Source organism: Pogoniulus pusillus, chromosome 10 (genome assembly GCF_015220805.1).
Source record: "Pogoniulus pusillus isolate bPogPus1 chromosome 10, bPogPus1.pri, whole genome shotgun sequence".
In the NCBI taxonomy this organism is placed as follows: Eukaryota; Metazoa; Chordata; class Aves; order Piciformes; family Lybiidae; genus Pogoniulus; species Pogoniulus pusillus.
This window is the reverse complement of record NC_087273.1, coordinates 8448360-8470223: the sequence shown is the minus strand read 5'-3', so window position 1 is coordinate 8470223 and position 21864 is coordinate 8448360. Positions and strand designations below refer to the sequence as shown.

General features: G+C 48.6%; 1 protein-coding gene across 5 annotated transcripts in view; it reads right to left on the bottom strand.

The window, feature by feature from the left end:
* Positions 1-2436: 2436 nt before the first annotated feature.
* The window catches only part of GTF2E2 (general transcription factor IIE subunit 2), a 36419-nt gene continuing 16991 nt past the window's right edge, over positions 2437-21864 (bottom strand). For 4 of the 5 annotated variants that reach the window (XM_064149758.1, XM_064149756.1, XM_064149759.1 and 1 more), the window contains exons 5-8: positions 19847-20029; positions 18434-18527; positions 4676-4791; positions 2437-3266 (exon numbers count right to left, since the gene is read on the bottom strand). In XM_064149758.1, the coding sequence (XP_064005828.1) occupies positions 3147-3266; positions 4676-4791; positions 18434-18527; positions 19847-20029 (513 nt within the window). In that variant the 3' untranslated portion in view covers positions 2437-3146. The remainder of the gene's footprint in view (positions 3267-4675; positions 4792-18433; positions 18528-19846; positions 20030-21864) is intronic. The other variant, XM_064149761.1, reaches the window with a different exon arrangement.

Below are 21864 nucleotides of genomic sequence, written 5' to 3'. Positions count from 1 at the left end.
ATCACTGTAAGTCCCTTCCAACTGAAATACTCTATTCTAGGTCTTGTCTTTGTCAAGAGCAGTCCAAGCCCCCTTCTTTTCCTGGTTAGCAGCTGATGCTTCCAGAGAGTGACAAAAAGCAATGGACTAATAAGGTCATTTTGCCAAAGAAAGGAAGCTGAGAGCATGATGGGTTTTGGTCACTGGGAGAACCATCTTGCCAGACACAGAACACAAGACAACATCCTGGAGGAAGAAGATGCAGGTTTAAGCTTTTCATGATGAAATTCAGCAGAAAGCCTGATTTAGACTATGCTGTGAAGAGACTGAAGTGGTACTAAAATGCTTTCAGCACCAGGCTCCTGATGATACAGCCAGAAGCACTCTCAAGATGCACCATTTGGTATTTAAGAGATCTTGGGAAAAAATACTCTAAGGACTACTCTAAGGACTGTTGGAAGCATCTTCGATACAGAAACAAACCCCAGCTCTGGAAACCCACAGAGAGGAGCTCATGCTTATCTTCTGAACTTGTTTTCTTCATGTCTCCATAGTAGCAAGTGATAGGATGAGAAGAAATGGCCTCAAGTTGCACCAGGGGAGGTTTAGATTGGGTACTAGAAGAAACTTCTTGACTGAAAGGGTTCTCAAGCATGCAGGTGTGCTGCTGAGGGACATGGTTTAGCACCAGACTTAGTGGAGTTAACTAATGCTTGGATCTAATAAGCTTAAAGGTCTTCTCTAACCAGAATGATTCTGACTGCTTGACTATATCCCTTGCCACCCTAACAGGCCAATGTCAGCTTTTCTCCAGCTGCACCATAACAAGTTATAAACCTTACTTTGCCCTCTCTGCTAGTAGAGCAGAGGCTTCCTCCAGTGAGCCAAAGCACCTAATCCAGTCTCACCAACTGGACAGTTTCACTCCTTTGAGCACCAGAGCCTGACAATGCCAGCTAGTCAGTTTTCCTTCCCTGATCTCCTGTTTTTTGACCTATCATGTTTTTAATCTTTAAAAGTAGCTGGAAGGTGTCCTCTTCAGACTCCCTTATTATCCTAATCACTTGAGCAGAGAAATGAAGCAGGCAGCCTGCCTCACAGTTTGCTTTGCAAGCTTTGGGTCAGAGAGGAAGGGCAATGCTCTGAGAGAGGACTGGGAAGTGACCCCAAAGGTGTGAAAGGCAACTCGGAACTCACTGAAACCTCTGCTTTCCTCCAAGCACCACCACCAAAAAAGGCAAATAAATCACTGTTCAGAAATGCAGCAGATGGAAGAGAACCTTCATTTTTTTTCCTTCCTTTTTTTGAGTGAAGATGACAGAAGAGAGGTGAACAGGTTTGTGAATGTGCTTTTAAAGCAGAGCTGTAACGGGAAAACCAAAAAGCTTGTGCTGACCTAGAAGATACAGGGAAAGAAAAGAGTTTCAAACCCAGCTGGAGCAGTATGCTTTTATACATATATAAAGCCCATGAAAAAGGGGTGTGTATATATATATATATATATAAAGTAATAGAAGTAACCTCCTATCAGCATTTAGGAACTCTTTAAACAAGGCTGATGTGCAATGCTGGAAGCACTGCCTGCTGCTCCCCCTGCACTCTTTAAAACCAGGAGAGGAGAAATGCTGCACTTACAGAAACGTGTTCCTCCTTCTGAGCTTCCCCAAGCAGACATAACTTGTTCAGTGAGACAGCAACAAAGCCTTACTCTTCCTCTGCTGGTGGGTCCAGCTCTCATGTCCTCTGCTCCAACCCCTGGCAGATCAAGCAAGACAACAGCTCACGATCCGCTGTCGGTGGGGTAGTGCAGTCACCTCTTATCTTTGATCCTAACCCTTGAAGAGCAGAGAAACAACTCCTCTCCTGCAGTGCCATGAAAACAGTATCAGCATTGATTGACTCTGCTTCAGTACATAAAAATAAGTTAGCAAGAGGACATAATTTGGCCACGTTCCACCTGAGTCTGTGGTGCAGAAAGCATCAGGCGTCTGCAGGGAGCTTTCATTTAAGGTGGTTCCTCCTCACTCCCCAACCACAAATGATAAGAAGAGGAGTGTGAGCCCAGAACAGTAACTCATTGAGAAGATAAAAAACAATACAGGAAAGATTCCTTTACCTCCATGAAAAGGAAAACACAACAAGTAGAGAGGATGCTGATTTTCTCATTCTTTAAGGAATCAACACTGGAAACCAGCATTGCAAGGTAACATCCCCAGTAACCAGTGGTAGGATGGGAGGAGATGGGCTTAAGCTGCAACAGGGGAGATTTAGGTTGGATATTAGGAACAATTTCTTTGCTGCAAGAGTGGTCAGGCTTGGAACAGGCTGCCCAGGGAGGTGGTGGATTCCCCATCCCTGGAGGTGTTCAAGAAGTGTGTAGATGTGATGCTTCAGGATATAGTCCAGTGGTCGGGTTATGATTGGACTCAATGATATCAAAGGTCTTTTCCAACCTAATGATTCTATGGTTCTAAGTTTATTACTTTCCAAATAATAGTAATAATAAAAAATTGCTTCAGCATTACACTGCCATTTTATTTCCCTCCTGCCCACAGAGAACTGTGCAACACAACAGTGATGAGAGATCGCCGAGGGCAGGTTGTGAGGAGCTTTAGGAAGCTCCAGCTGTATTGCCATGAGGCAGCCTGCTGGGAGTTCAGGAGAGGGACTTTGTCTCTGAGTTTGAGCCTCAGATATCACTGCTGTGCAGTAAAGCTCAGTCCCACGGCCTGGAGAAAACAGTGGGTGTGTTTGCCTGTTAAAAGAAACTTCCCCACAGCAATTTGAGGAAAAAGTTCTCCTGAAACAGGCCAAATGAATCTGCAGAATTCTGCTAGGAAGCCCCTGGTAAGCAATTCCAGGTGAACACCCACTCAGCAGAGTGAAGCACTGCACAGGAACCCCTGCCTTACATGCTCAGCACCATTTAGCATTCGATGCCAAGAGGCTGAGTAGCCAGAACCTCTTAAAGACACATTTCCCATCAGCCAGTTAAATTAAACTCTACATGTAGGAGTTCAAAACTCTCTCTTACACCGACCTGGTGCTGCTGGGATGGGGGAAACACATCACATAACTATGTACAGTCAGTCTTTCTGCAAGCAGACACTGAGCCTGGGTGGCAAAAAGCCTGAATAAAAGCCACATTTGCTCCAGGACTCAGCTGGTCACTGCTTGCCAGGAACGACATCAGAGTAATCTTTTAATACTCCAGCCAAGTGGTCGTTGTGAGTCTTAAACCGGCGTTTCTTCTGAGAAGCTGGCTTCTTCCTCCTCTGAATAGGAGCCTACAAGAAGAAATGAAACTGTAGTCAAAAGATCTGCCCCCCTCCAGCTGTGACACCTGACCCGTGGTGTGACGCTGAGCTAGGCGCCACTTTGGCCAAGGAGAGCCCTGCTTGAATCAGGGCTGGGCAGGAGAGGAAGGTTCTTGCTTGGTTTTGCAAGGAACAACAGCATTCATCTCAAATCCAGAGTCACAGAATGCCAGGTTGGAAGAGACCCCAAGGATCATCTGATCCCACCTTTCTAGGTGATGGAGGGGTTGAAATGAGCTAGCCCTGCACTCCGTTGAGCTGGGTCTTAAAACAGTCCCATGTAGGGGAATCCACTGCTTCCCTTGGGAGAGGATTCCAATCTCTAACTGTTCTCATAAATCCAGTCCAGGATTTGACTCTGGTGGCAGAGCAGAGTCTCTGCATCCCACAGTTCAGCTGGTGTTTGTAAGTGAAGCTTGCAAACACTGTCATGCAGCTACAGATGCAGGTATATGCCCCATAATTCTATCTACAGAGTGCTCAAAGACACATCTAGCAGATAAGGGACTCAGGAGGAGAATCTACACTGGAACAGGTTGTCCTGGGAGGTTATGGATATCCCCTCTCTGAAGGTGTTCAAGGCCAGGCTGGCTGAGGCTTTGAGTCACCTGAGCTAGTGGAAGGTGTCTCTGCCCATGGCAAGGGTTTGGAACTAGACAACCTTTAAGGTGCCTTCCAAGCCAAACCTTTCTGTGATTCTATGAGGACAGGGATTAAAGCATTTAGCACTGGGACTAGCAGAAACCAGAAACGAGTCCTGTATGGAACAGCTCTCTGAAAGGCCAATTTGAAGCCAAAGCTTTCTGAAAGGACGATCTGAAGCCAAGTGCAGAAGAGAAAGACAAATCAGTGTGAAAAGATTTGCTTGGAGCCAGGAAGAAAGCACTGCTGGAGAGCTCACAGCCATTGTGGCCTCCCTGTAAAACACAAGCAGGTTGCACCCAGTCTGCAAAGCAGTGTGGGTGTGGTGGGAGGCACCTTCCACAGTTCCCATCAGGCTTTCAAAGCTATTTAACAGAAAAGGGAAAGTTAAAAACTCTGCTTTTTAAACCCCACCCTTCTCCCAATAAAAGCAATGATCCTTCTACTTCTGATGTGTCCTACAGCTTCGAGCAGCAGCTTCCACTTTGGAGCTCTCGGGGATTTCTGGCATTTGCCCTCTTCTTGATGCTTGCTTGGATGACTCTGGCTCAAACAAGTTCTAAACACACTGACTGCTGGCTCCAGCACTGGTTTCTGCAGCTTCTTCAAAGTGGTTGCACTTCCCTGAGCTGCAGAAAGCAGCTGTGCATAGGCTCAGCAACATGCTTTGGAATTAACACCGTGGGGGTCAGGAAGGGAGAACTCTCCTAGGAGGATCAGCAGTTTTTATCTCTTACTATTTTCTTTGGTCCAGTTTCTTGCATGGAAGAAATCCCCTGTCGTTTCAGATACTCTTCAATTTTCTCCTCATCCATAGAATCCACGGGAATGCTCCTCCACAGCTTCTGAAATTCTGCAGTGACCAAACAAATGCTCATTTTAGATCTCAAATGAACAAACCCTGGGCAAGGCCCCAGCACAAAGGGAAAGGAACAGATTTGATTTCAAAAGCTGAAGTATCCTGGCCAGCATCAGCAGGCAGCCAACTGGCACAGCCTTCACCCACTCCAATGACAACAACAAAATGCCCCCAGAAACTTCAAGGAAGGTGGTGAGGTGATTGTCAGCTGTGCTAACTGCACCCCATCAGGAGCAACAACATGGAATCAATGGAATGGTTTGGGTTGGAAATGACCTCCAAAGGTCATCCAGTCTAAGCCCCTGCAGTCAGCAAGGACATCCTCCACTAGAGCAGGCTGCTCACGGCCTTGTCCAGCCTGACCTTGAACACCTTCAGGAATGGAGCCTCAACTACCTCCCTGGGCAACCTGTTTCACTGTTCCAGCACCCTCATGGTGCAGAACTTGTTCCTTACATCCATTCTCAATCTGCTCTTCTTTCCTTTCAAACCATTGCCCTCATCCTGCCCCTGCAGGCCTTTGCAAACAGTCCCTTTGCAGGCTTTTTGTAGCCCCCTTCAGGCACCGGTCAGCACCCTCATGGTGTAGAACTTGTTCCTTATATCCAATCTCAGTCTGCTCTTATTTCAAACCATTGTCCCTCAGCCTGTCCCTGCAGGCCTTTGCAAACAGTCCCTTTGCAGGCTTTTTGTAGCCCCCTTCAGGTACTGGCAGGCTGCTCTGAGGTCTGCCTGGAGCCTTCTCTTTTCCAGGCTGAACAACCTCAGCTCCCTCAGCCTGTCCTCACAGCAGAGCTGCTCCAGCCCTCTGATCATTTCTGTGGGCCTGTTCCATCAGGTCCATGCCCTTTCTGTGCCGAGGGCTCCAGAGCTGGGCACAGTACTCCAGGTGAGGTCTCCCCACAGCAGAACAAAAATGCCACCTGCCAGTTAGCTACAGAGCCTCGCTTTTGTCCTGGCACCTCTGGAGCAGCGTAGACTGTCACTGTGTTTTACAAGCCTCAGCTCAAAGGGTTCTGGCAAAGGGTAATAGCAACAAACCATAAATGGCAACTTCATTGCCACATCTCCAGCTGCTGTCGCTGTATATATTTATTGGTGAGGGACAAAAGAGCAACACAGCAGACAAAGCTGAAGCTGGAAGCCAAGGGCAAAAAGCCTAAGAGCTCCAAAGCTGTTTATTGCTATATCCACAGCCTTTTGTATCCCACTCTACAAGTTATAGAACACAGTGATTGTATTAAAACATTCTTATTGGGTAACAGTGAGGGAATAGTGAGATGTTAGCTACTTTAACACTGACTTCTTTCACTCCTTTGTTCTAAGTTATGTCACTTCCATGCTAAAGTTACACAAGGCAAGAACACCAATTTGCTGTTTCTATCCTCAGTCCTACTGCGTCAAGGATCCCCAGGGATGTGCTCCAAAGATACATCATTCATCACACATAGCTGACTCCCCTTTTTTTTTGGTTCCCACAAGCTGCTGCTGTCTTGGGAGACTTGTCATAGAATCAACCAGGTTGGAAGAGACCTCCAAGATCATCCAGGCCAACCTAGCACCAAGCCTTATCCAGTCAACCAGACCATGGCACTAAGTGCCTCATCCAGGCTTTGCTTCAACACCTCCAGGCACAGCGACTCCACCACCTCCCTGGGCAGCCCATTCCAATGCCAATCACTCTCTCTGCCAACAACTTCCTCCTAACTTCCAGCCTAGACCTCCCCTGGCACAACTTGAGACTGTGTCCCCTTGTTCTGTTGCTGGTTGCCTGGCAGAAGAGCCCAACCCCACCTGGCTGCAGCCTCCCTTCAGGTAGCTGTAGACAGCAATGAGGTCACCCCTGAGCCTCCTCCAGGCTGCACACCCCCAGCTCCCTCAGCCTCTCCTCATAGGGTTTGTGTTCCAGGCCCCTCACCAGCTTTGTCACCCTTCTCTGGACACCTTCCAGCACCTCAACATCTCTCTTGGATTGAGGAGCCCAGAACTGGACACAGCACTCAAGGTGTGGCCTGAGCAGTGCTGAGTACAGGGGCAGAATAACCTCCCTTGTCCTATTTGCCACACTGCTTCTGAGCCAGGCCAGGATGCCATTGGCTCTCTTGGCCACCTGGGCACACTGCTGGCTCATCTTCAGCTACTATCTACCAGCACCCCCAGGTTCCTTTCTTCCTGGCTGCTCTCCAGCCACTCTGATCCCAGCTTGTAGTGCTGCCTGGGGGTGCTGTGGCCAAAGTGCCACATTTCCTAGTCCAGCTCACTGAAGATTTAAGGCATTTACTCTGGTGGGTTTAAGCTGGGTTATCAGTGTAACATAACACACAGAGTGCTGCATAGATAATAAATTACTCAAATTCCTCTGGTGGTAAAAAGCAGAGAGATACCTTAAAAGCCACAGCAGCAGGGAAGGAAAAAAAAAGCAGGAGGCAGAGACAGTAAGTCTTAATTAGAGCAGCTGCCATCTGCCTGCACACTTTCTGCCTCATGTAAAGTTTCTCAGAGCCTCTGGAATGCCTTCTCCAGGCAGTGGCTGGTACAATCCTACCTCCCTTCATTCCCCAGGCAGCAAGTTAAGATATATCCTGTCAGCAGGTTTGGCTAACAAACTATAAATAAAACACAAGGCACACATAGCAACGAGAGGCAAAATTTTCCCCCTTTATTTCCAGATAAATTTAGTCTACAGTTGTCAAAACAACCACAACTCCTGCATGCTTCAGAAGCTGGCCCAGGCAGCGGGCGATGAAACGCTCCGGGTCTGCTGCTGCTCATCCTACAAAAGGGCGCTGGACAAAAGGCTGCTTCCTGCACTTGGATCAATGCCCTCCCTAAGGCATCTTCTTTTTACCAATGAAACTATGTGTTTTAAGGCTCAGAGCTTGCTTTTCCTCCCACTGACAACAGAAAAGAGCTGTTCAAGCTTTCCAGGAAACCAAAAGGAAGGGATTTGGTTAGCGAAGAACAACTGTGTTCATGTTTGGTAAGGAAGGGAAGAAAATCCTGCCAGAACACCACTTTTGGTTAGCTGAAAAGAGTGCCCAGCTTGGTTCTCATACCAGGATCAACTGAGACTGAACAACTGCATTCAGTTTTGGTAAGGAAGGGAAGAAAATCCTGCCAGAACACCACTTTTGGTTAGCTGGAAAGAGTGCCCAGCTTGGTTCTCATACCAGGATCACTGAGACTGAACAACTGCATTCATGTTTGGTAAGGAAGGGAAGAAAATCCTGCCAGAACACCACTTTTGGTTAGCTGGAAAGAGTGCCCAGCTTGGTTCTCATACCAGGATCACTGAGACTGAACAACTGCATTCATGTTTGGTAAGGAAGGGAAGAAAATCCTGCCAGAACACCACTTTTGGTTAGCTGGAAAGAGTGCCCAGCTTGGTTCTCATACCAGGATCACTGAGACTGAACAACTGCATTCATGTTTGGTAAGGAAGGGAAGAAAATCCTGCCAGAACACCACTTTTGGTTAGCTGGAAAGAGTGCCCAGCTTGGTTCTCATACCAGGATCAACTGAGACTGAACAACTGCATTCAGTTTTGGTAAAGAAGGGAAGAAAATTCTGCCAGAACACCACTTTTGGTTAGCTGGAAATAATGCCCAGCTTGGTTCTCATACCAGGATCACTGAGACTGCACTTTGCAGCTAACTGGTGCAGTCAAGACACTGTCTATCTGCTCATCCATTTGGAGTGGGATTCCAGGCTTTCAGCACAGCTTTACAGCTACATCAGATCAGCCCTCACCTAATACTGCTGCAGCAGGTGGAGAAGGTTATGCTACAATCAAAGCTGAACATGTGAGGGAGATGTGGTAGGGATGAGCACTCAGATTAAGTCTTAACAGCTGAAGCCTGCACAAGGGTCCTATCACATCCTCCAGACCGGGCAGAACACGCTCTTTACAGCTACCTGAAAGGAGGCTGGAGTGAGGCCACTGTTGGCCTCTTCTCCCAGGTAACTGATGAGAGGTAATGGCCTCAAGCTGCATCAGGTTGGATATTAGGAAGATTTTTTTTCCTGAAGGAGTGGTCAGGCATTGGAAGAGGCTGCCCAGGGAGGTGGGGGAGTCACTGTCCCTGCAGATGTTCCAAAAACAACTAGATGTGGCACTCTGGGACATGGTCTAGCAGCAATGGATGTGTTGGGTAGAAGACTGGGACTCAATGATCTTCCAAACTTAATGCTTCTATTCAAGTATTCTACTCATGCCCTCTCCTCAACACCAAGACCTGGTAGTGTTTGGCAAGATGACTCAATCACATTTCAAATGCTTTGTTCCTGCAGCTCACAGGTGAAGTGAGCAAGATGCACATCAGTGCACGACTATCAGAGAATCACAGAATATAAGGGGCTGCAAGGGACCTCAAAAGATCATCTGGTCCAGCGCCCCTGCCAGAGCAGATCACACTGGAATGCATCCAGACAGTTCTGGAGTATCTCCAGAAAGGGAGACTCCACAACCTCCCTGAGCAGCCTGTTCCAGTCTTCTGTCACCCTCACAGGGAAAAAATTCTTCCTCAGGTTGACTTGGCATCTCCCATGCCTCAGCTTCCACCCACTGCCCCTTGTCCTGTCACTGGGCATCACCAAGAGGAGGCTTGCTCCAGCCTCCTGCCACTCACGCCTTACATATTCATAAACATGAATGAGGTCACCTCTCAGTCTCCTCCTCTCCAAGCTACACAGCCCCTGCTCCCTCAGGCTCTCCTCATAAGGAAGACATTCAACTTCCTTAATCATTTTTGTGACTCTGTGCTGGACTCTCTCAAGCAGCTCCCTGTCCTCCTTGAGCTGGGAAGCCCAGAACTGGACACTGTACTCCAGATGAGGCCTCAACAGGGCAAAGTAGAGGGGAAGGAGAACCTCCCTCGACCCACACTAATCACAGCCCCTCTAATACACCCCAGAATGGCACTGGCCCTTCCTAGCCACGAGAGCACACTGCTGGCTCATGGCCACCCTTCCATCCACCAGGACTCCCTGTGAAACAGATCCTGTTAGAAATGCTTGAAGGCTGTGTTGTGCCTGCATGGGTGGCTCCTCTGGGAGCTGATGGGATGCAGGCCAGTCCTCCAAGTGGCACAACAGGCAGGTGCACACAAGGTGATAGTGAGAGTCTTACCTGACTTTTACATCACCTCTCCTGCAGGGACAGTCTGGGTGAGTTAAGGCTGTTCAGCCTGAAGAAGAGAAGGCTCCAGAAAGAACTTAGAGCAGCCTCCCAGTATCAGAAGGGGGCAATTTATTATAATAGCCTGTGGCTGAGGGGGAAATGGTTTTAAACTATAGAAGGGTAGGTAGGTTTAGATTGGACATTAGAAGAAATTCTTTACTGGGAGGGTGGTGAGACACTGGAAAGGGTTGCCCAGATGAGTTGTGGATGCCTCATAGAATCAAGCAGGTTGGAAGAGACCTCCAAGATCATCCAGTCCAACCTAGCACCCAGCCCTATCCAGTCAACTAGACCCTGGGAGTGTTTAAGATCAGGCTAAATGAGGCCTTGAGCAACCTGGTCTAGTGGAAGATGTCCCTGCCCATGGCAGGAGGGTTGGCACTGGATGATCATTAAGGTCTCTTCCAACTCAAACCATCCTATGCCAGCACACTTTTATTCATCACTTTCTGCTACAAACACACCTGATGTTCCCTTCTCAGAGCTCATGACATATGGACAAATATGGCCCAGTGCAAAAAGAACACAACCCAGCACCCAGGCTGAGGGTAGGTGCTTAAGGTTAAACTGATCTTACATTCTTCTGAGAACAGAAGTGAAAAATTAAACACCAGAAAAGAAATGGTCAGCTCTTCAAGGCTCAGTGTGCAGAGGAAGGCAGGTCACAGTTAATGTCTAACCCCAGTGGTTACACCATCATTACAGCTTCACTTCACCTTTAATACTTGGCCAAAAAGCAGGAATGGAACAGTCACTGAGAGTCAAAACCACAAAGCTAAAATGGGCTTTATACAGAGATAATTTAATCTGCTAACTGGCCCCAGCAGAGTCACTGCACAGTTGTTCTGCAACGCCTGTTAAAGGCTGCTTTCAGCACCACCAATTGAATCGTGGAATGGTGGGAGGAACCTCCAGAGAGCATCGAGTCCAAGCCCACTGACAAAGCAGGGTCACCTAGGACAGGTCACACAGGAACACATCCAGATGGCTCTTGTATGTCTCCAGAGAAGGAGACTCCACAACCTCTCTGGGCAGCCTGCTCCAGGGCTCCAGCACCCTCACAGCACAGAAGTGAAACTTCCTGGGTTCCAGTTTGTGTCCACTGCCTCTTGTCCTATCACAGAAGACCACTGAAAAGAGCCTGGCCCCTTCTTCTTGGCACCCATCCTTCAAATATTTATGAACTTTTTTTCAGCAAGATCTTATCTCAGTCTTCTCTTCTCCAGACTGAAATCTTTGTTTGGAATGGGCTGCCCAGGGAGGTGGTGGAGTCACTGTCCCTGGAGGTGTTCAAGCAAAGCCTGGCTGATGCACTTAGTGCCATGGTCTGGTTGACTGGCTAGGGCTGGGTGCTAGTTTGGACTGGATGATCTTGGAGGTCTCTTCCAACCTGCTTGATTCTATGATATGATTCTATGGTATGGTTACTGCAAAAGAACTTTAATTCCATGCTGAAGCTCTGTGTAGGGCATTAAAACACCTCAATGCCTAGGGAAGGGGGGAAGAGTCACACCCAGAGTCTCCTCTCATGGAAATACTCTGTGTTGAAGGCTTGGTTCACAACTAAAAGCACAGGAAAAAGGTGGAGAAGCACCCAGAGGGCTGTGCATAGAAGTTGCTTGCAGTGAGGGTGCTGTCTGAAGGGAAAAAGAGAGGTTCATCTATCATCTCATCACGAAACCCAGTCAGTGTAACACCAGACACTGAGCTAAGAGCAAGCACTGAAGGCAGCAAGCAGCTGTCGGGCTGGCACTGAACCATTGCCACATTACCTGTCAGACTTAGTCAGAAGTCTCCAAGGACTCTGCTCCTCTCAGCTGGTGAAAGTTTAGAGCTTGGGAATAGGCTGAATTATTGCAACATCCTCTCTGAAATAGGAGAAGCGACAGGAAAAGCTGGCAATAAACACAGCTCCCAAGAAACCACCTTCCCTGCTTCTAGCTGTGGTGTTTCTGCCCCTCAACATTCATCCCTCTGACCCAAGACTGAAAGGAATTTCTCCAGCTCCTTTGAGAAGAAGCTGAAATGCTGTCACTCTGGCTTTGCTGCATGGCTCCAAGCAAAAGGGGTCACCACTTGTTAAAAGCAGTGGTTCATGAGAGGGGCTGAGGAGGAGGAAATGGCAAGCAGTGACCCAATTACTGTGCTCCACCACCTCTGGAGCAGTGTCCACACTTATGGTTGGCCAGGCAGGAGGCTGCAGCAGGCTGGCCTGTCCCTGGGGAGAGCAGAAGCCAGAAAGCAAGATGTTGTGATGAGCTGATGCATCAGCAGAGCAGACAGCAGTGACAGCAGGCAGTTGCTGGAGACGGTTTCGATACACTGGACCCATTTTGTACATCTTTCTTCTCTCTGTGGACTGGGCACAGAGAGCTGGGAACTGGTGTGATGAGCAGAAAGGGGCTTGTTGGAGCAGAAAGCTCACCACATGCTGGCCTGCTTCAGCCAGGCATGAAGAAGAGGCTCATAAGCAGGCACTCCTGCAGCACAGGTAACCATTCTGACTGCACAGCGCTTTAGATTCTCCTTCTCCATGTCCTGTCCACCCCTAGGTGATCTTCACACCATCAAAGCACTGCAAAGGTGAGAGACTCTCCTGACACAGACACTAAACTATTTGACAGATCAGCCAGAAGCAGCATAGAAAAGCCATGGAAGGAAAACAAGTGTCCAACAGTAAAGGCAGGGACTTCACCTGACTGCAGCTGGCTGCATTCAGGCAAGCTGCCAACTTCTCCTGCCTCTTAGGCTCCTGCAATAAGATGGAGCACAGAAAAACTCTCCTGGGAAGAAATTTCCAAAGAGTTTCTGGGCAAAGCAATGCAGATACTGTGAACCTCCAAGGAGCAATTTTCAGCAGAGCTCTGAAGTCAAGCTGCCAGTGCAGCTCTTCCTCAGAAGAGGTAGGCAGTTGTGACATTGGTACCTGAGGTATGTGCTCCTTGTCTTGCCCGGGCTGTGAACAAATCCCCTGTGCTCCAACTTGCAGTTTGACCACTGAAACACCTTAACTCATAAGCTACTCACAGGCTGCTTCCTTGCTCCTCCAGATAATTAACTTCTGGCCTTTCAAGGAATGAGAGCAGGGAGTGAGAGCACAAGCACACTGAAAGGCCAGCTCAGGTGTTTGTCAGTGACATGGGCAGTGGGATCCAGGCCACCTCAGCAACTCTGCAGACGACTCCAAGCTGTGTGGTGCTGCTGACATGCTGGAGGGGAGGGATCCATCCAGAACGACCTGGACAGGCTGGAGAGGTGGGCCCAAGCCAACCTCATGAAGTTCAACAAGGCCAACTGCAAGGTCCTACACCTGGGTCAGAGTAATTCCAAGCACAAATCCAGGCTGGACAAAAAGAGGCTGGAGAGCAGCCTGGGGGAGAAGGACTTGAGGGTGACAAACTCCCCATGAGTCAGCAATGGTCAGTGCCAGCCCAGCAGGCAGCTGTGTGTTGGCTGCATCCAAAGCAGGGATGGCAGCAGTACAGGGAGGGGATTCTGCCCCTCTGCTCTGCTGAGATCCCACCTGCAGCACTGCCTCCAGTTCTGGTGCCCCCAGCATAAGAGGGGCATGGAGATGCTGGACAGGGTCCAGAGGAGGCCACAGAAATGATCAGAGGGCTGGAGAACCTCTGCTGTGGAGACAAGCTGGAGCTGGGGCTGTTCAGCCTGGAGAAGAAAAGGCTTTGGGGAGACATTAAAGAAGCCTTCCAGTAGCTGAAGGGGGCCTACAAGAAAGCCAGGAAGTGACATTTTACAGGGGCCTGTAGTGACAGGATGAGAGGCAACTGAATCTTGAGGAGGGGAGACTGAGGCTGGAGATTAGGAAGAAATTATTGAGTGAGGGTGGGGAAACACTGGAACAGGTTGCCCAGGGAGGTTGTGGATGTCCCCTCCCTGAAGGTGTTCAAGGCCAGGCTGGATCAGACCTGGGTGAAAGGGAGGTGTCTCTGCCCATGGCAGGGGGGTTGGAACTGGATAATCTTTTAAGGTCCCTTCCAAATGAAACCATCCTATGAATGTGAAACCTCAAAACAGCAGGCTTTGACCAGAAGTAACCAACACACAGCAGAAGAAAGAATTTGGAACCACCTTCACTCTCTGAAGTACCCAAGGGGTAGGGACACAGAGTTACCTCACATTTAATGTACCACAAAGTGCCTCACACACAAACCCCACTTGCACTGACACTGGGGAACAAAGTCATGGGTAAATAGCTGCATGGTGACTTCAGCACAGCCCACCCTGCACTTCTGACTGCCTCACCTGCTCTTGCAGAAAACACTTGAGATGGCTTCTGGAGATAAACTGCCACTATCATGCTGGTAATAAAATCTGCCAGAGATTAAAACTCAGCTTAAAAGTCTTCACTGAGCTGAGACAAAATCTCAGCACAGGACAACAACAGACAATAGCAGACGGGAAGAAACAACGGAGTGATGGAAAGATGGAGTCACAGGATCACAGAGTGGCAGGGGTTGGAAGGGACCTCTGGAGATCATCAAGTCCAAGCCCCTGCCAAAGCAGGATCACCCAGAGAAAGTCATACAGAAACAACATCCACGTGGGTTTGGAATGTCTCCAGAGATAGAGACTCCACCACCTTTCTAGGCAGCCTGTTCCAGGGCTCCATCACTCTTCCATTAAACAAGTTCCTCCTATATGGAACTTGTGCCCAGGTGGCCAAGACAGCCAATGGCATCCTGGCCTGCACCAGGAACAGTGTGGCCAGCAGGACAAGGGAGGTTATTCTGCCCCTGTACTCAGCACTGCTCAGGCCACACCTTGAGTGCTGTGTCCAGTTCTGGGCCCCTCAGCTCAAGAGAGATGTTGAGGTGCTGGAAGGTGTCCAGAGAAGGGTGACAAAGCTGGTGAGGGGCCTGGAACACAAACCCTATGAGGAGAGGCTGAGGGAGCTGGGGGTGTGCAGCCTGCAGAAGAGGAGGCTCAGGGGTGACCTCACTGCTGTCTACAACTACCTGAAGGGAGGCTGTAGCCAGGTGGGGGGTGGCCTCTTCTCCCAGGCAAGCAGCAACAGAACAAGGGGACACAGTCTCAAGTTGTGCCGGGGAAAGTCTAAGCTGGATGTTAGGAGGAAGTTGTTGTCAGAGAGAGTGATTGGCATTGGAATGGGCTGCCCAGGGAGGTGGTGGAGTTGCTGTCCCTGGAGGTGTTGAAGCAAAGCCTGGCTGAGGCACTTAGTGCCATGGTCTGGCTGATTGGGCAGGGCTGGGTGCTAGGTTGGACTGAATGAGCTTGGAGGTCTCTTCCAACCTGCTTGATTCTATGATTCTATGTTATGTCCGAGTTTGTTCCTGCACCCCTTGTCCTGTCACTGGGCACCACAAAAAACGTCTGGCCCCATTCTCCTGCCACCCACTCTGGAATTACTGATCAACACTGATGAGAGCACCTCTCAGGCTGCTCTTCTTCAGACTGAAAAGCCTCAATTCCCTCAGCTTTTCCTCATCAGAGATGCTGCAGTCCCCTGAGCATCTTTGCAGCCCTTTGGTGTACCCTGCCCAGCAAGTCCCTGTCCTTCCTAACAGTCCCCAGGGAATACAGCACTGGATTTACACCAGAAGGAAAAGCTGCTTGATATTAAGTCTGTGCTGCTCCTGTACCAGCTTGGATTTTCAAGCCAGAGCCACAGGTCATCAGTGATCCCAAGCAATTTTCATACTGTTAAGCTGAAGAAGCTTTGCCCATTCTTTCAAAGCTCCTCGAAAGCAGAAAATCAAAGCCCTGTAAAACAAAGCTGCCCAACTTTTAGGCATTAAAAATGCTTCTCCATGTTGCATTCAGATGGGAACGAAAGCACCTCTTGAGAGTGAAGCAACCAGAGTGGCCTCTCAGCACTCAGCCAGCACGGGGTGAAAGCTTGGTTCTCATGCAAAGTGCTGAGAGCCCCAGCACAGAGAGGGCAGCGCTGGCCTTGGCTGTGGCACCTGAAATCTACCCCCGGCTTTTAAAGATGCTTTCAGCTGCACACCACTGACAGGAGATTAATTAGGCAGGAAGTCAAGAAGGAACACATGCAATCTGAACCCTCCTTGGCTAATCACATAAAAGGAAGAACAAAAGCTGTTCCTTACTGCAAAACCCCTTCTCCAGTACCCTTCAGCTGATGATATATAGGTGCTGCACTGCTGCCGCAGTACACGGAGGGGTTGTTACTAAAAGGGGAGAAAGAAAAGCTTTGTCCAGTCAGCACGGGTAGAGCTAGGCACTGCCAGAAAGCAGTTCTTGCTACTATTTGAGCTCCAAATTGCCCCAGCAGCTCCTCCTCTACTGGTGCAGCTCAGACAGCAACGGTAAAGGGATGATCCTCTAACTTTTAAAGAATATTAATCCCAGGCAACATGTGTTTGAAACTGGAGAGTGTCACCCAGCAGAGACAGGCACTGAGGAGTGCAGAGCCCTTCTTTCAAGGATAAACATTGAACTAGAAACATATTTTGAACTGTCATCAGCTGCTAGATCAAAGAGTCTGACAACACTTCAAGGCTTATTTTGCAGCCTTCTAAAAAACTTTGTTTTAACGTTGGTGGAGATAATGAGCTGAAAGAGCATCGCTAAGGCAGGAACGTGTCATAACTCATCCTGCAGGCAGACAATTCTGCCAATGACTCCTGAGAGACATGCTGCTGGTGCTTTGGGAAGAGCTGTAAAGCAGAAGGATGGCTTTTCTTCATCACAGGATAGTACAGTTGGAAAAAGAACCTGTTCCAGCTGCACCGAGTAAATGAAACTCGCTCAGGGACGTTCTCGGAGCTGCGGCGGATCACAAAATTCACCAGAGAAAAGTATTTCTGCTCTCTCTGAGAACAAAGCAGCTGCCGGAAAGGCAAACCCAACCCCAGCAGGAACACAACAGAAATAAATCATTTTCGGATCACATGGGGACGTGCTGCCACCTGTGGATGAAAGCAAGCAAAGCCAAGCCACCTTGAGCTACCAGCACACCGGACGCTGCCAAACCCCTTCCTGACAGACACTGCAGCAGGATAAATGCCTGCTTTCATCAGGAGGCTGAAGCAAAAGGCTTCATTTTCTGTTTCAATGGGGTTCAGAGGGCTGTTTTCTTTTTTCATCTTTCCCTCCCTTTCATATCAAGAGCCTGGATTGCTTGTTCCTAAACACAGATTAATGCTCAAACAGAATCCCTTGTCTATCAGCAGGTTTGGATTTATTTATACTGGCTACCTGCTGAGCTGCTGGCAGATGTCTCCTGCTGGGTCTCAGTAAAATGGGCTCTGTTCTTAAGTCCACAGTGAATCCTGAAGTTATTACATACTAAGAGCAACAGGGCAGGGATCTCCAGCAGACTGAGAGGCTATTCTGCCACTTTGCTTCGCCCTGGTAAGAGCTCAAAGTGGAGTACTGTGTCCAGCTCTGGAGGCCTCAACACAGGAAGGACATGGACGTGATAGAGTAGGTCTAGAGGAGGCCTCAAAGATGATCAAGAAGCTGGAGCACCCCTGCTATGAAAATAGGCTGAGGGAGCTGGGGTTGTTCAGCCTGGAGAAGCAAAGGCTCCAGGGAGACCTTAGAGCAGCCTGCCAGTACATGAAGGAAGCTACAAGAAGGCTGCAGAGGGACTGTTTGCAAAGGCCTGCAGTGAGAGGAGATGGGACAGTGGTTTGAAATGAGAGGAAGAGCAAATTGAGATTGGATGATTGGAACAAGTTTTGCACTGTGAGAACAGGTTGCCCAGGGGTAGTTGAGGCTCCATCCCTGGACATCTTCAAGGTCAGGCTGGAGAAGGCTGTGAGCAACCTGCTCTAGTGGAGGATGCCCCTGCTGACTGCAGGGGTTTGGACTGGATGACTTTTGGAGTTCCCTTCTAAGCCAAACCATTCTATGATTCTATGGTTATGATTTGTGTAATTAATTTCTGGGTATAAACAGGCACCAGAGGATTTTACCATTGTTTGGCAGCCAGAAAGCACAATGCTGAACTTCTGCTCCAGCTCCAAGGAACTGCTCTATTCACACCTGCCCTCTCCAAGTTGCAAAGTACTCCCACACCCCTCTTAAGACTCACATGTCCTCCCTGTTTGCTTCCTCCTCCTGTTCTATTTGTGGCTTCTCATCATGTTTCCCAACAAAAGGCACATTATTAATAAACTGAAGCCATCAGTCTGTTTGTTTTGGGGGTTTTTTTGGCTACTCTTTGTATGTTAGATGCCATTGCAGTCACAGTTGACTTTTAGTCTCCTCTGTACTGCTACATTTGAACTCCTGGGATTTCTGGTGCCACATTCCAATGTATCTATTATAAACCAGAGCTCACTTCCTAGCCTTGTACTGCTATAAACCATCCTTCTGACTTCTGGATCTAGCTAATGGCATTATCACCTTCAAAGCCTGCTAATACCTGAAGACTGCTTTTTCATGTAGGTACTTAAGATGAATTCAAATCAGCTCTCATGGAAAGCCATGTCAACAAACACCTACCTTCATCCACAGTGAACTGGCAGCTCTTGTCATTGTAGAAAAGAATCTTCTTCTTATCAGGGCGATTAACAAAGATGATCTGGTCCCCTAAAGCCTCAAAAAAACAAATGTAGAAGAACAACTCAAAATCATTTCCCAGAACAAGGATTCCAACTTGAACAGCAGAGACAGGTCTTGTGCTACAATAAGCACAAGAAACTGGAGAAGTGGCAAAGAAAGTGCCAAGGAGAAGCATCCAAAGTGGACACTGATGGTAAGTGCACTAATAAATCAAAGAGGAGATAATGAGGATAGAGACCAAGGTCTAACAGCAGAACTGAGCAATTTGATCTAGTGGAGGATGTCCCTGCTGACTGCAGGAGGGGTGGACTAGATGACCCTTGGAGGTCCCTTCCAACCCAAACCATTCCATGATTGTATGAATTGAAAGTCTAGAGTTGGAATGTGGGAGACAAAGAAGAATCTTTTGTGAGGAAGAGCTCTGACAGCTGTGTTGAGACATCAGACCAAATCTGAAAGTCAAGGGTGAAACACAGAAAAAGGTGCACCACCAGGTCATGGAGAAAGGGCCTGGAGTCCTAGTGGGCATTAAGTTCTCCGTGGGACAGCAATGTGCCCTTGTGGCCAAGAGGGCAAACAGTGTCCTGGAGTGCACTGAGAAACATGTACCCAGGTCTAGGGAGGTCCTCCTCCCCCTCTACTCTGCCCTGGTGAGACCACATCTGGAATATTGTGTCCACTTTTGAGCAACGGGGATCTGCTGGAGACAGTCCAATGAAGGCTAAAAGGGCGACTGGGGGACTTAAACATCTCTCCTATGAAGAGAGACTGAGAGCCCTGGGGTTGTTTAGCCTGGAGAAGAGAAGGCTGAGAGGGGATCTTATCAAGGTCTATAAATGTCCAAGGAGTGGCTGTCAAGATGAAGGTGCCAGGCCCTTTTTGGTGGTGCCTAGGTTTAGGACAATGAACTGTGAGTACAAGCTGAACCCAGGAGGTTCCACCTCAACACTAGGAGAAAATTCTTTACTGTGAGGGTGCTGGAGCCCTGGGGCAGGCTACTCAGAGAGGTCTCCTTCTCTGGAGACTTTAAAAACCAACCTGGATGTGTTCCTCTATGATCGACTCTAGGTGACTCTACTTTGGCAGAGGGAAACGACTGGATGAGGCACTTAGTTGACTGGATAGGACTGGGGGATAGGTTGGACTGGATGATCTTGGAGGTCCCTTCCAACCTGGTTGATTCTATGATCTCCAGAGGCCCATTCCAGCCCCTAACATTCTATGATCACCTGGAGTAGCCCTTGAGCTCTCAGTAGAAGACAAACGACTCAGGAGAGAACTCTCCCTTACAGCCTCTGCTTTCCTTTTGAGAAGCTGACTAGAATGGGTTCACTGAGAGATGTTGCTACTCACCTTTATAGCTTTCTGTGCATTGGGTAGCCCTTCTTCAATATCTTCTAAAAGGATTCCTCCCAGCCCTCGCTGGTCATGCTTGTCCAAGAGCCTGAGCAGAGCCTTTTTATCCTTCAAGTTATACTTGGGTTTGAAAGCGTACTTCCCGTCTACCACTTCTATTTTGGGATTGTTGACTAGAGCCTGTAACAGAGGCATAAATTTGGAACCTTGAAAAAGAGCACATGCTAAGCCTTCTTCTTCTAGCATGCTTCTGAGCTGCTAGAGCACATCAGCTGCCAGTTTGGAGATTTGAGCTTGAAAGGCATTTTAAATCCTTGGATCCCAGATCCCACCAGTCTCGCCTCGCTGTGATTTTGCCACAACATAAAGCAGAAAAGCACCAAAGGAGGCTTAACATCATTCACTTACTGCCTTTGGGCTCGAGGGTCTATCAAGCCTCTCATGGCAGAAAGCTGCACAGGTCCCTTTTTGAGGAAACAATGAAAAGAAGAAGTGGGCACACAAAAAAAAAGTGGGCTTTGGCTGAATATAAACACACAGCTCAACACAAGGAGCATGTTAGGAATGTGAAAGGCATTAACCTGAGATGAACAACACAGGAGTCAGTCTTCCCCAACTGCTGGCAGGTGGCACCAGCAGCTGTAGAAGAAATTGAGAAGAGCAGACCTCCAGTACTGTAGGATTTGACTTAGGACATCAGCTTCAGAAGAAAGCTGACCAGAAGCTCATGGGCAATTGAAAGGATTGTAAGTTATGCTCCCAACCAGTTTGGCTGTGCAGGCAGTGCCACAATAGAAGTTCACCTGTAACAGAGGGCAACTCTACTCAGTTTCTTCTGCAGATGCCAGCCTGACCCTGAAAGGATGAAGAGAAGCAACACAGAAAGAAGAAACCAGGGAGAAGACACCTGTAACAGAGTAACTCTGGCCCTGCAGTGTATTTGTTCACCTTCTCTTGCTCACTAACAACTCAGTGATGATTTTATACACACTTTTCATTCCATCTTGATATTTTGGTTCATTATGGAGCTACTTTCTGAAAGACCTCAGCAAAATCAAGCTTCCACCACAACCAACACTGTCAGATTGGAGTTTTCAGTAGCCCAGAGTATTAGTCCCAGCAGCAAAAGGAACACTGCAGGCTGTGTTACTTAAAACCATCATGGGTTTACTATGCAGAGGTTTCTCCCCCATGTCTCAACAGCCTCTTTGTGAGGATTTAAAAGATGAGCTCAGCTAGCCCAGGTCCATCAGTCAAGGATAAGTCCCCACTAGGGCATTTTGTTAATTGTGCACTTGCAGCCTGGAAGGCCAAGCAGAGGCTGGGCTGCAGCAGGAGAAGTCTGGCCAGCAGGTCGAAGGAGGTGATTCTCCCCCTCTACTCTGCTCTGCTGAGACCCCACGTGGAGTACTGCATCCAGTTTTGGAGCCTCTATTACAAGAAGGATTCTGGAGCATGTCCAGAGAAGGGCCACTGGGTTGCTCATAGGGCTGGAGCATCTCTGCTGTGAGGACAGACTGAAAGAGTTGTGGCTGTCTGCAGAAGAGGAGGCTTCCAGGTGACCTTACTGTGGTCCTTCAGTATCTGAAGGGGGCCTACAAAATAGCTGGGGAGGGACTTTTTAGGCTCTCAGGTAGTGACAGGACTAGGGGGAATGGAGCAAAGCTGGAGGTGGGTAGGTTCAGACTGGACAAGAGGAGGAAGTTGTTCAGCATGAGAGTGGTGAGAGCCTGGAATAGGTTGCCCAGGGAGGTGGTTGAGGCCCCGTCCCTGGAGGGGACCACGCCAGGCTGGCTGAGGCTCTGGCCAGCCTGCTCTAGGGTAGGGTTTCCCTGCTCATGGCAGAGAGGTTGGAACTAGATGATCCTTGTGGTCCCTTCCAACCCTGACTGACCCTAAGATTCTAATGTATTAGTCCTGAAATTCCATGAAGGCATTCAGATCAGCTCAGCATGAAGACGAACCTGGGAAATCTAGCACCTACAAGTGAGACTAATGAACTTCAGTGGGGGATT